Source organism: Taurulus bubalis, assembly GCF_910589615.1.
Source record: "Taurulus bubalis genome assembly, chromosome: 15".
Classification (NCBI taxonomy): domain Eukaryota; kingdom Metazoa; phylum Chordata; class Actinopteri; order Perciformes; family Cottidae; genus Taurulus; species Taurulus bubalis.
This window is the reverse complement of record NC_136603.1, coordinates 5,916,667-5,929,845: the sequence shown is the minus strand read 5'-3', so window position 1 is coordinate 5,929,845 and position 13,179 is coordinate 5,916,667. Positions and strand designations below refer to the sequence as shown.

General features: G+C 40.9%; 1 protein-coding gene across 1 annotated transcript in view; it reads right to left on the bottom strand.

Moving 5' to 3' along the window:
- lrch1 (leucine-rich repeats and calponin homology (CH) domain containing 1) overlaps nt 1–13,179 on the bottom strand; it is a gene marked incomplete at both ends in the record, with an annotated part of 56,334 nt that overhangs the window by 28,207 nt on the left and 14,948 nt on the right. Inside the window, 3 exons of the mRNA XM_079230333.1 lie at nt 1,374–1,479; nt 1,807–1,933; nt 7,216–7,360. Coding sequence (XP_079086459.1) covers nt 1,374–1,479; nt 1,807–1,933; nt 7,216–7,360 — 378 coding nt within the window. The remainder of the gene's footprint in view (nt 1–1,373; nt 1,480–1,806; nt 1,934–7,215; nt 7,361–13,179) is intronic.

Genomic DNA, 13,179 nt, shown 5'->3' with positions numbered 1-13,179 from the left:
ATCTCTTGGAGGCGGTAATAACGTCAGCTGAGCTGCTATGATGGAGGGAGGGCCGACACCCGGCTCCAGGAGGTAAATGTATCCTGGCTTGTTTTATATGCTAAACTGTCTTGCTGTGAGAGACAAATGTTTACATTTAGTTCAAAATGCTCCATCAAAGACATGGAGAAAGTGTTTTTTTTTTTTGTAATAAAGCAACACCACAAGTAGATGGATTGAAAAAAATAAAATAACACTATATTTCAGCCGCACTAGCAGCTCTTTGAGGCTGCACACCTTAAATGCTATTTCTGTATTTGTGTGTTATTGTATGTTTTGCAGCGGTGGAACGTAACTAAGTGCATTTGATAAAGTACAAATTGAAGGTACTTGTACTATACTTGGATATTTCCCTTTTATGCAACTTTATACTTCTACTAAATATTGTACTTTTCACTCCACTACATTTGTCAGTTCCTTTACAGATGGCAGTTTTTAAGTCTGTCCAGTGAAAACCATGAATCTCCAAATGTGGTGATTTGGAGTGTTTGTGATGAACTGAGGACTGAGTGTTCCTTCATGTGTTAAGTCTCCTACTTCTTAAGTTAAATAAACTACTGAATATGCGTCGGCTCATGAAAAGTTGATGGGGGAAAAACATCATATATAATAATCTAACATGTGATTGCACAATGAGTACTTTTACTAGTACAGTTTTCTTCCCCGCAGTGTGGCAGTAGTAGTACCTTTACTGCAGTAGAGGCTCTAAATACTTCTGCAAACACTTATATATGGATGATTTTTCCATCAAGTCTGCCGATCTGATCTTCAGATTTAAGCTTGACAAACCCCCCCAGAGCTTGGCAGGCCGTTAAAAAACAAAACCCTCTAAAACGGTCATGGTGGTCTTTTCTCTTGAGTTCTCCAGAGCACCGATGAAGTCTGCACAAGCTCAACAGATATTAAATCAAAAACAACATCCCTCCCTCTGTCAGGCTGCCGTCCAGTCTGCTCGCTCCAAGCCTCCCTGTCGCTGTGGCATCGAGCCGCTCGGCCGGATCAAAGCTCACCCGTCCACCCAGGAGACGAGCGCAACAGTCGGGGAACAAGCACACGTCGAGATGGGGGAACACAGCGGTGAACGCAAACAGACTGGGCGAGGAGGAGATGATTCATCCAAACGGGCGTCAGAAATATCGAGTATTTCCTTTTTATTTATTCATGGGAACGTTACCAGCATGATAATGATTCATGCAAAGTGTTTTAAGCAACGTATCGCCCAAAAAGACGAGGCACGCCATTTGGTTTTAGACATTGAAAAAAGGACAAACGGGCTAATTTGGGCTCAACATAACCCGGAGAAAGAGAAAGAGAAACTTCTGTCACACACTCACCTTCTGGCAGGACGCAGAGAAGGTTTCTGCGAACGTTTAGTTCCCGTAAAGCTTTGAGTCTGCTGATGTAGCGAGGAAGAGCTGTGATCTCATTGCAGCTGATGTCCTGCAGGAAAACAAGAGACACAACTCATGCTGGAAAGCTGCTAAAGCTTATGGATGCATTTCATTTGACTATATTGTATATAATGAATCTGGAATAGATCAATTATGTTTTTATTATTATTATTTTACCTTGAACATCTTTGGCTTCAGAGAGAACAACAGTGATAACACACTTTATCAGTCATAGAAATAAGTTGGTACATTATAAGTCCTACTTAATTTTAATGCTTTAATGCTATCTGGATGTTTTAGGTGAAATTTGGACCACAATTCCTTCTCCAAACACACACACAGACACGCACTACAGATACCGTATGAAGAGGCTCACCAGCTCCATGAGGCAGTGCAGCTGTCCGATGGTCTCCGGCAGGCTGACCAGCTTGTTGTTGCTGGCGTTGAGGACTCTCAGAGGTAAACCACACAGGCAGGCCGGCAGAGAACCCAGCTGGTTACGACTGCAACACAAACATCATCACTCAATTAATCCCCACCATGTGACTTTCACTACTAGTGCTCAACTAAATATCAAGGTATTTATATTGGCTTTGTTAAACTGGCAGTGTTCTTTCTTTTGTTGGAATAAACTAATAATAACAAATTCAGCCGGAGAGCAAATTCCAATGGAAACTTATAATTCAAAGAGGCAAGGAAGAAAATGAATGAGAAATCCATCTGAATATTTTAACACCAAATCTTTCAACGCCGCATTAAAATTAAATGAAGAGACGTGAGCAGTGAATGCATTACAAAATAAACGTGTTCTATAATGTGATTTCACATTTCACACTCGAGTAGAACTGCTGTTTGTTTTGCAACACGGAGACAACAGAAAGCCTCGTGGGGGGGGGGGGGGGGGGGGGGGACACGAAAAACTCACATCAACAACACTTCCCCTTTGCTCCGTGTGTGTGTGTGTGTGTGTGTGTGTGTAAACAGACATAATTCTGATACAACAGGGTGTCTGCATTTCAGAACTTTAACGACATGTTATTTAGAATACAGATTTCAAACTGGTTTTAGTGGAAAAACAGAGGAAGAGTCCCACTTGGACGAGCTGCAGCGACACTTCCCTTGAATGAAGAAGTAGACCTCAGTCACATTGTATTTGAAATGAAAGCAAAAGGTTTTGCCCACTGATATCCAAACACATGCCTTCCTCTATCTCCATATTGCTTTGTTAGCTCTTACGATCCAAAAGCCGGTGACCGGTGAGGCTCATTTTATCTCCAAATTCTGACATCCTGAGTGCAACCTCAGTGCAGGACGAGGCATCAAACACACACAAATACAGACAGAAGATTAAAAAAAAAAATGTGTGAACTGTGTGGTGTGAACTCGGCATTAGAGTACAACACGCCTCTCAGTCACCTGACAGCTGTCGTACCGAGAGCAAACAAACAAAGGGCCGAGAATGAACCCAACTTCATGAAAAAAAATGTAATTGCCTGGATATTTCTTGATCCTGATCCTGCTGATCGGCTCAGGATGCAGGACTATTTTTAGGCCGAATTCTTACTTTGATGTCTGATGGAAGGCAGACGATTTCTGTTTATTTTTGTGCTGCGTAACAATGACAGACACATGGATCACGTCCAGCACTAATGCTGCAAATACGCACGGTAGAGAAAGCTACTGTATTTTATCTGAGATTGTCAAATGTCTGCATCTGGTGGGTGAAACTAAAGTTCATCTTTGTTTCTGTTGACTCATCCTCTAAGCTGCATATGAACAACTGATGCTTCCTCTGCAAGCCACACACACTTCTGCTTTGAATAAAGCCTCAGCTGCAAATTGCACTTGTAAGGGGAGGGTGTAAAACGCCCGGAACATCCCAGAACAATAAATTATCATACTAAGAAAGGGATTCATCACTTTCTCTTTCGGAGACTGTTTAATAGGTCCGAGTGTGTATCCACCTCCAGTTTCTTTGTTGGATTCCTGTGAAGCAGAGCATCCTTTTAAAAGCAGCACTGTTGCATCTTCTTTCAGTTCATTTTAGCATCACCAACAACTTGATATTAAATCAAGCCGTGTCTAAAATAGTTCCTCTGAGGTTATTTTTCCCCCCACTAGTGCCTAAAAGGCACTTTGGGCATCCTGTATGAATAAATCTCACTGAGAAAAGCAAACGCCGTCTTTCATCTCTGACCAGTAAAAGAGAAACACAGCAACACATAAAACACGCACGCACACACACCACACACACACACACACACACACACACGGATGTGAAACCTCCTCTGACTCAGCTCTAAATATAACATTCAGGAAACATATAAGTGAGTTTGTCCAGCTGTTCACACACATTTTAGGAGGCAATGGAGAAAATAACAAGACTAAGAGTCTGCAGGCCTGCCAGCAGCTCGGTGAGGCCGTGCAGCTGGGCTTTGACTTTAAATTAAACCGATCTGATGATGGCGCTGGATGAAAAGTCAGAGGATCACTGGAGTCATTACGATTCATCCCGAGGGGACCATGAATGTGTGAACCACATTTCCTCCCATACCTGTTGAGATATTTCAATTGTTCCATCTGCGGTTTTGTTTTGTACTTTCTACATTGTCCAGGAGGCATTTCCTGGAGCTTTTGGATTTACAAGCTGGTGTAATAGATATTCAACAGTGTTTCTAATGTGAGACACATTGAAGACACGAACACGAACGACATGAAAAGACTCCAAATAAAAAAAAGGTAATGCACAAATACAAACAGTGACCTCCAACTGAAAGCTTCTGATTGGGTGTAATGGATTATAGACAGGATACCATGGAGACGGAAGAGCAGGTCTTGTCCTGTAATATTGCTAATGTGTCCACCTGGACACCGAAGAAAGACCCACCTCCAAAAATCCATATCAGTTTAAGTGATTGATTCATACATTTCTGGTCTTTTCGTTGTCATTTTCTTTGGCAATTGTCAAACATTTTTAAACAATATTAATTTATACAAAGAATCTACGTGTCAAATTTCATATGGACGTTCACATGTCTATATATATATATATATATGGACGTGTCTATACATGGTAATGTGGCAGCTTACAGAATTCATCAACCTTATTAAGACATGAAATGTGGCTTTAAAACTAATTTTGAATTTAATTTCAGATGCCAAGCCTCCGGCAACTCAGGAAGACACTTCAACATGTTGGTGCCATTAGATGATGAAGAGTAAACAACACATGATTATGCTTTTTCTGTTATTTATACAGCCTCCTAACCGGCAGAGACCAGACTTCTGTCATTCAGGTCCTCATCTACTGGACCCACGACTTCCACTGGGGGTTTACTTATTAATGTTGACAGTCTTTGTATGCCAACCCATGAAAATCTGACAATCCAGCAGGTGTTGGTATGCACTCAAAATCAAAATGTAGGGAATTTTAATGCATAATTTCAGGTTAAAGCCTGATATCTTATTGTGAAAGACATATGTGTTGACAGCATTGATGTTCCTCTTGTGACAGGACAGGCTGAGAGTGTGTGTGTGTGTCAGTGGTTAGTATGAATATATCACACACACACACACTTTGGTGGTCATGTGTTTTACGCATGCTGGTTGTTTTCCAACCAAATCAGCAGTTAAAAACCTAATTAAATTGATGAATCATTAAATTACTAATTTACTCAGTGATAGCAGCATGACTGGAAAGAGTGTGCGTGTGTGTGTGTGTGTGTGTGTGCGTGTGCGTGTGCATGTGTACTAGATTACCATGTTTAGTCATGCTAATGAGCGGTGCTGTCAGTGCGTCGTTGATCTATATCAGATTCATTATCAGCTGAGCAGCAGAGAGGGAAAGATCTGATTCACTAAAGATAGAAATATAATAGTTTAAAGAAAATCATTTTCATCATCTTTATTAGATCTATATTTTTAATCTTTCATTTATTTTGGGATTATCCAACCTTGTCAGCTCTTACACTTGCTACTCATATTTAAATATGTATTATTTTCCTGATGTTTTTTATTGTATAGTTTTCATGCGTTTTAACATTGTTTTTAATTCTGTTTAGTAAAACACTTTGGGCACACTTTATTATCATAATAATAATTATTCCTGATAGCTATTTTTTGTTACTTTAATCTAGATTCATTTATTTTTATCTTTAGAGCTGCAGCTAATTATTATTTTATCAAGTATTTTCTAGATTAGATGTCTAAGAAATCAATTAAACCCACCAATGAATCATTCAGTCTTGAGAAAAATAATTATTTCCCTTTGTGGCGCCCTCGAACATGTATTATTCCATTCAAAAACCAAAAGATATTCATATAATAATAATATATAATGGCGAAAAGCTCAAACTATGTAAATATGAATTCATGTAGGATTATTCATTATTAATTATATTTACTTATGTCTAGGAGAAGTCTTTGAATGTCTTTCAACACAGATGAGCAGAAAATCCTCACAAGTGAGAAGATGGAACGAGAGAATGACGATTAACTAAAATAATCATTATTTCAACTCTAGAGGTAAACATCAGGTCAAATAATATTAGAAAAGATTATCAGGTTAAAACATTATATTAATATATATATATATTTTAAGTCAAAATGTTTATGTTGTGATTTACAAACAGATCAGAGTCGTATATCAGGAGCAGTGAGAGTCTCAGAGATGACAGCAAACACCTTGACCTTTAAACACAAACTGACAGAAGCGCAGTGTGTGTGAGAGTGAATGTCATCACCAGGTGTGTGTGTGTGTGTGTGTGGCTTTTTAATTTAACTAACAGTCCACTGAACACCAGCTTTGTGCGTTGACACAGTTCACCCTTCAGCACCGATGGTACCACACACACACACACACACACAGAGTGAGTAACCTATAGTTGAAACAGTGAAAGCGCTGTGGCAGTAAGCCGACACACAATACACAGTCTGCTCACATTATTAAAAAGGACAATAACACAGTTTTCATTTTTGCTTCGTCACTCCGATTTGGTCCAGTGTTGTGTTCAGAGTGTCTGACAACAGCTGCACACACACACACACACACACACACACACACACACACACACACACACACACACACACACACACACACGGCATTTGGGCCACTAATGTAAACTTTCAAATCAAAGGGTTTATTTCAATTCAGGATTTACTGTGAAAGCTTTTGGCCAGAATTCCTATCTGTCACAAGTTAATTAAAAGTACTAAAATAATTTTGCTACTGCGACTGAGATTTGATGTTTGTTTTTTTCTGGTGTGAGAAAAGTATCCTGTAAATAAATAATTCCCCAATGCTGAGTGCCGGTGGGTCACTGGGCCTTCAATAGAAACCCTGCTTTAAATAATAAGATATTTTATAATGACAATATTCTGTATTTATGTGTATATTATTTTGTATGTACGACAGCCATGAGACAGCATCAACACGTGGAGAAGCTCAGTCTGCTTTCGCCCAAAGTAAGGATTATAATTATACGACACAATTATTTTTTCCCTTGTGTTTTACATAAATCTGGCTGATTTCTTCGGTAGAAAGATTATTTTTCCTGTCTGGTAAAAGACAGGAAAAAACTAAAAAGGTCAACTTACTACCTGTGACAGTAAATAAAGCTTACTGGCTTTCCTGCACACAACATCTCCAACTGTTCGGAAAGAACTGCTTCAGAGATGCTGCATCGTACCCAGAATGCAACACTCTCAAAAGTCCCACAAGTTCTCCCTGATATATAAATAAATACATACATTTCAGCAGAGAGAGAGAGAGAGTAAATGTGTGTACCTGAGATTTAAGGAGGTGAGCGACTGCAGGCCGATGATGCTGTCTGGGATGGTCCTGATGCAGTTGTGATACAGGCTCAACGTCTCCAAGGCGACCAGGTGGCAGACCTCCGAGGGTACGTCGGCTAGTCTGTTCTTTGAGAGGTCTGCCGGGAGAAGAAGGAATGAAAAATGATTACATAATTGGTTAAAAAAAATAAGTCTGTTTGTGTAAAACAAGTTTTTTTTTACAGAGTCGACAAACAGTCTTATGTTGTATGTTTAAGAGCGCCCCCTATTGGACAACGAGGGAAACCACTTCACATGCTTCCAAAAATTGGAATTTCAAATATAAAGTGGCAGCTTCACAGCGCACTAGATACACATTTGATTAGAAACACTTCTATCTAAGGCACAAACGTCGTCAAACTCAGGGAAGCTAGCATTTGGCAGCGGGGGCAGAAGTCGTCCTCTCAAGGCCAGGATTGGTGACATCACATCCTGCTGTAAATCGGCAACAACAATATCAACTTCAGTTATCAGCGGCAGCCAAAAAAGGCCAAGAAATGTCAGTCCAATTACTCCACATTGTTCTGGCAAAGCTTAGCTCTTAAAAACACATTTTGCTTTGTTAGCAGAGCGAGAACTCACCAAGAGTTCATTTCCTCTGCAGGCAACAATCGTGGAAACGTTCTGTTGTTCTCAGTGTTTAAAATCTAACGAGGCCTCACGAGGAAACAGCTACACGTCTCACTTGAGTCTTATTTGTGTAGAATATCCGTCAGAACCTGTGCCTGTGATAAACTGTATTGTGGAGTCACTTCCTGCGCTTGGTGCAGATTGCATTGTGGACCATCAACACCGAGGTTCTCTTGGAGAAATAACCACAGTCGTATTTTCAGGCACCTCCTTCCTCAGCGAGAAACAAACGAGTCGCTGGACAGGACGTCAGAAGATCAACAACTTTAACCGCATCAGGATAAAAACAGTAATCAATATCAACAATGCAGTTTGATGGTTAAACACTTAACAGGTGAACCGCTTCTAAAAAGGTGTTTACTTGTTGACTTTTATTCAGATTAGAACATGAATATTAGTTTGATCTGTGTCCAGTACAGAGAAAGGTCCAGGAAGTGGTTAGCCTAGCTTAGCACAAAGGCTAGAAGCAGTGCGAAACTGTTAGCCTAAAGCTAAATCATTTATTTATTCCAACACTTGTTATGGCCCCAAATAGTTCAGAGCCCAAGGTGATGGCCGATTGTGTTTGTTTTCCGAAAGATATCCATATTTACTGTGATATGAAACCGAGAGAAGCAGCAAATAGCTACATTTCAGAAGCTGGAACAAGAGAATATTTGGTGTTTTTTGCTCCTATGACTGTGACGTTCAGACAGATTGGACTTAACGAAGCAGCAGAAGCAGCGATTCTGTCGGTAAACAGCACAACGTGGATGTTCAATCCCATCACTGCGCATCAATGGCACAGGCAGTGTTGCATCATGGGTCACAGAGTCACAGGAAGTGCTATTTAAAACAACGCGGTTGAGGAACAAAGAGCTAGTCAGTGCCGCTTTCATCCTCTGAGCAAAACAGCCGCAGTCTGACTCAACGACCGGCTGCAAACACACTGCTGTCACTGGCAGAGGAAGCGTGTGTGTGTGTGTGTGTGTGTGAGAGTATGAGTGTGATGTCTGATATTCATAACCAATGTGGACATTTAACCTCCAAAACAATGCCTTGTACATCGTTATATATAGTGTCCACTGCGGTGACCTTAATAAAAAACATGTTTCACACAAAACACACACAGACACACACACACACACACACACACACACACACACACACACACACACACACACACACACACACACACACACACACACACACGCAAAGAAGAGAGATGCTTCAAGGATGCATCAGTCTCAAAGACACATCTGTCAGGTTGCATTTGAATGCGTCTCCACATGTGAGGTGACATAAGTGATGATACAGGCCCATGGTCATGTGACCCATGACACACATGCACACACACTACTGTTACTACTACTGACCAAGCCTGACCGATACATCAGCATGTCCAATGTCGAAACATTGTATTGTTGCTTAATACAGCAGATTAGTTAGTTTCCATTTACAGTTTTCAAAGAATCACAACACATAAATGATAAACTACAATCTAAATCGATACTATCAGAGTTTATGTAAATACTCACTAATCCCATCACTCCAACGGCACAAAACATTGCGATGTGACTGTTGCGTAATGTTACATGTTAATGTTACCGTGCAGCGCAAACACGTCTCCATAAAACATCATCGCTGTTGCTGCTCTAAATGAAAAAGGACACGAATAAAACATCAAAAAGTGCACTAAAAATCAGACCGTAAGGGTCCAATAAAGCAAAAATGTGACCAGAACAGTCGCTGCTGATGGAATCAAATCATTTCCTGTCCAGACCTCCAAGTCTGTTGGGGATTCGTCCAATAACTCGTCACTAAACCTCAGACAGGTTTGGGAGCACAGGAGCCAAGGTCTTGCCAACCTCCGGAGAAGAAGAAGAAGAAGAAGAAGAAGAAGAAGAAGAAGAAGAAACAACATTTTATGGTTCAGCCTTTTAGACTCATGACTAAGTGTAGCTTCTGAACAACAACTTGCAAGTTATCTAAACTGGGTGAACCAGATGAACGTAACATTAATGCTTTAATAACGTTTACACCGGTTACTAAGTTCAGCAGGAAGTCAACTGCAGCAAAAGATTAATCACACCGATTAGTAACGTTTTATCGTCATGCTTATCATATTCTAATAACATCATTGTGAAGAAGTGAGTGCATTCTGTCAACTAGCTGTCCGTTTTCAATAAGCTTGTGCAGTCGATTATTCTCGTAGCAGGCGAACTGTTCGGTGTTAAGAAACGACTCATTTTGTTTATTGAACACTGACATTATAGCTCTAGATAATAAACTATCATTGTCCCAGATGTGATATTTTAGTGCAGAGTGAAACAGAAAACACGAAACACTTTTTTTCTTTCAGCAGAAATGAAAGCGGACTTCAAAATCAAACAAATGTCAATTAATTACATTTCGCCCTGCTTCCTGTGGTAAAAGCCTGATTATTATCTGCTGCATTTTAATGTCACGTTTAAGGCTTTTGTTATGATCGTCTTTTTTATTTTATTCACTCTTAAGATTAGTTTTCACCTCTCTGCTCACAGGCAATAACAAGACAGGAACTGCAATTAAAAACAGCATAATAAAAAAAACCATCATCATTTCCACAACACTGTTTGTTAATGAGATTTCCTCACACCTGGAGGCAACGGAGCTCAAGATCAAGATAATCTTATATGATGCTGTAAATACAAAATACACCCAGAGAAACAGGCGTGGGGCTTCCTGTGTTAATAACAACACTCTCCCTCTTACGGGACAGGAAGTGATCTCATCGAGGTCAGTGCATTGTTGTTGATGTGCGACCTTTGACCTCTAGACGAGGAACGCAATGAAGAAGGCCTTGGGGAGTCTTCCTCAGCTGAAACAGCATCATTTCGGAAGCAAATCAGGAGAAAGATTTAAATAAAAAAATACACTAGATGAACATAAAGTTCAGTTACATGCACACAAACTGTATTATTCATGTGCATTACATCAGAGGTTTACCAACTGTGTGTGTTCAGGTAAGAGGAAGCTCATGAAGGCGATTCACTTTCAAACTCTCAAAGGAAATCATTATCCAAGAAGTCCAGTGCAATAAACGTCCATGAATCCGCTCAGAAGTAATGGAAAAAGGCGCTTACTATTGCTGCAGAATTAGCATGAGAATAGTCACGTTTTCAAGAATTCTTCAGCATCAAATCCAGTGAAAAAAGTACATGCATGGATGATGGGTTCAAATTCAATATACGTACCTATATGTACCTTTTTAGTGATCAGCTCCTGGTTTAATTTGTTATGAACATCAACTCAACACTTTCTCCACATTTACTTGTCTATAACAATTCAATAATGTACAATTTCAAATCAATATGACAGTCATGTCCGACTCACTGCAAGAGTTTCTCAACACAAATAGTTTTCATTCACTTTTTTTTTCCAGTTGCATCAATTTTTATTGATTTTGAATTGCTGTTACCATCAATGAACCCGCCACCTCCTGCACAGATGCTTCACATTAAAAGCCTTGAGACATTGAGGCTCTGACACTCTTGTCCTGAAGCTTTATTTCCTCAGCACCTGCTCGCCATGACGCTCTTGTTCTCACCTTTGTGACACAGCATCAAACAACACGAGTTCAATCTGTCCGCTCGGATCCAATTACAAACCGGTGAAGTCGTTTCCATGACCGACAAGCAGGCATCGCGAGTGTTCACCGCTATAAGACGCTTAGTTGAAGTGCACAGAGAAGACGTGCGAGCGGTGACGTTGAACTCCGGCCGCTCGAGGTACAAACACTCAGACTCAGAGCAGGAATGCGGAGGCTGAGCAGCTGAGGCGCGAGAATGTTTCCTGCCTACTCGTTAACACGGCGCTCTGTCATCTAACGGCACTGCAGGCAGGACGCGGGGAAAGAGGAAGGAAGGGAGGAAGGGAGGGAGGAAGGAAATGATGAATGATGGAAGTTCACGTTTAAATGTCACCTCAAGTGAAGTCCCGTTTAAATTCCCCAGTGAGTTGGAAACAAAAGAAACACGCACCGGGTCAATTCCCCGTGAACGCCGTGACGTAACACAAGCACGAGTTCACACTGCTGGCGGGTGTGGTTGCCGTTCAGGGCGAGACACCGCAGGATCTCGGTGGCTCACCACCTCACCCAACAACTTCCTGCCGTAAAACCCGGACGAGACATGAACTGTTCACTCGGTATAAAAGAACACGTCTGCTCATCGCGATCAATGTGGGACTTCTAGCATGGAATAAAGTCTGCAGCGCATGTCTGTCATCCTTAAGTATACCTGCTACTCATGCTGGACGTCATTATCGTTGTCATCTGCTTTGGAGATCAACTTTTTTTTCTTAAAGTGCATTAAAAAAAGAGTTGTAGTGAAACTAACTTCTGGCTCTAATTCATGACAGTAATGTGTTGTATTGTGATTGGCTGAAGATCGTCCGTATGGTTCAGATCTGAATTCCGCAGTCAGCTCTTCTAGTTGTGTCAGCCTTAAGATCTCTAAAATAAGTATATATATATATATATATACACACACACTGTGGTGTGTGTGTGTGTGTGTGTGTGTGTGTGGGTGTGTTGTGGCTGCATCCTCTGGTTGTGCAGGAGACTCCTCCCTGCAGTACTGTAATGACAGGCTTCATTACACACACACACACACACACACACACACACACACACACACACACACACACACACACACACACACACACACACACACACACGTTAACAGGAGAGAAATAATGATGAGAAGAAACAGAAACTAGAGGGAATAGTAAGGAAAGGAAATGAAGCCATTCAGATACTCAAACACAGTTTCAGTAAATCACACTTCACTAACTTTGCTTTTACATAACAGGCATAAAGTCTCTTGAGGAAAGCCGAGCTGTTATAACAAAGTTTATTTTAAGGTTTTTGTGGCCGTATGATAGAAAAGCAAACCTCACAGGCCAGAGGGCCGATGTGGAACCAGACCCACTGCGCTGGGTGTGGAGGTGTGTTACTGTGTTCGTGGGCCAGTGGACGGGCTTTTCTTGGCGGTTCCCTCACCGCTTGCTGACTGCAGAGGAAACAGGATGCTGAAGCTGCTGTTGGGAGCAAAAGACTGCAGTTTGTGCTGATGGGGAGGAAGACGACGACGACGATGATGATGAGCTTTGTTTTTTAGAAAAGCTGCTGCTGTCAGCAATCGGCTCCGATATAGAATACTGAAATAATAAAGTTACAACAACACCAAGAGTACGGAGACGGTTTCATAACCAGTTTTTACTTTTACAAGGAGACGAATCAGATCAAAAGTGATGCCAAGAAAAG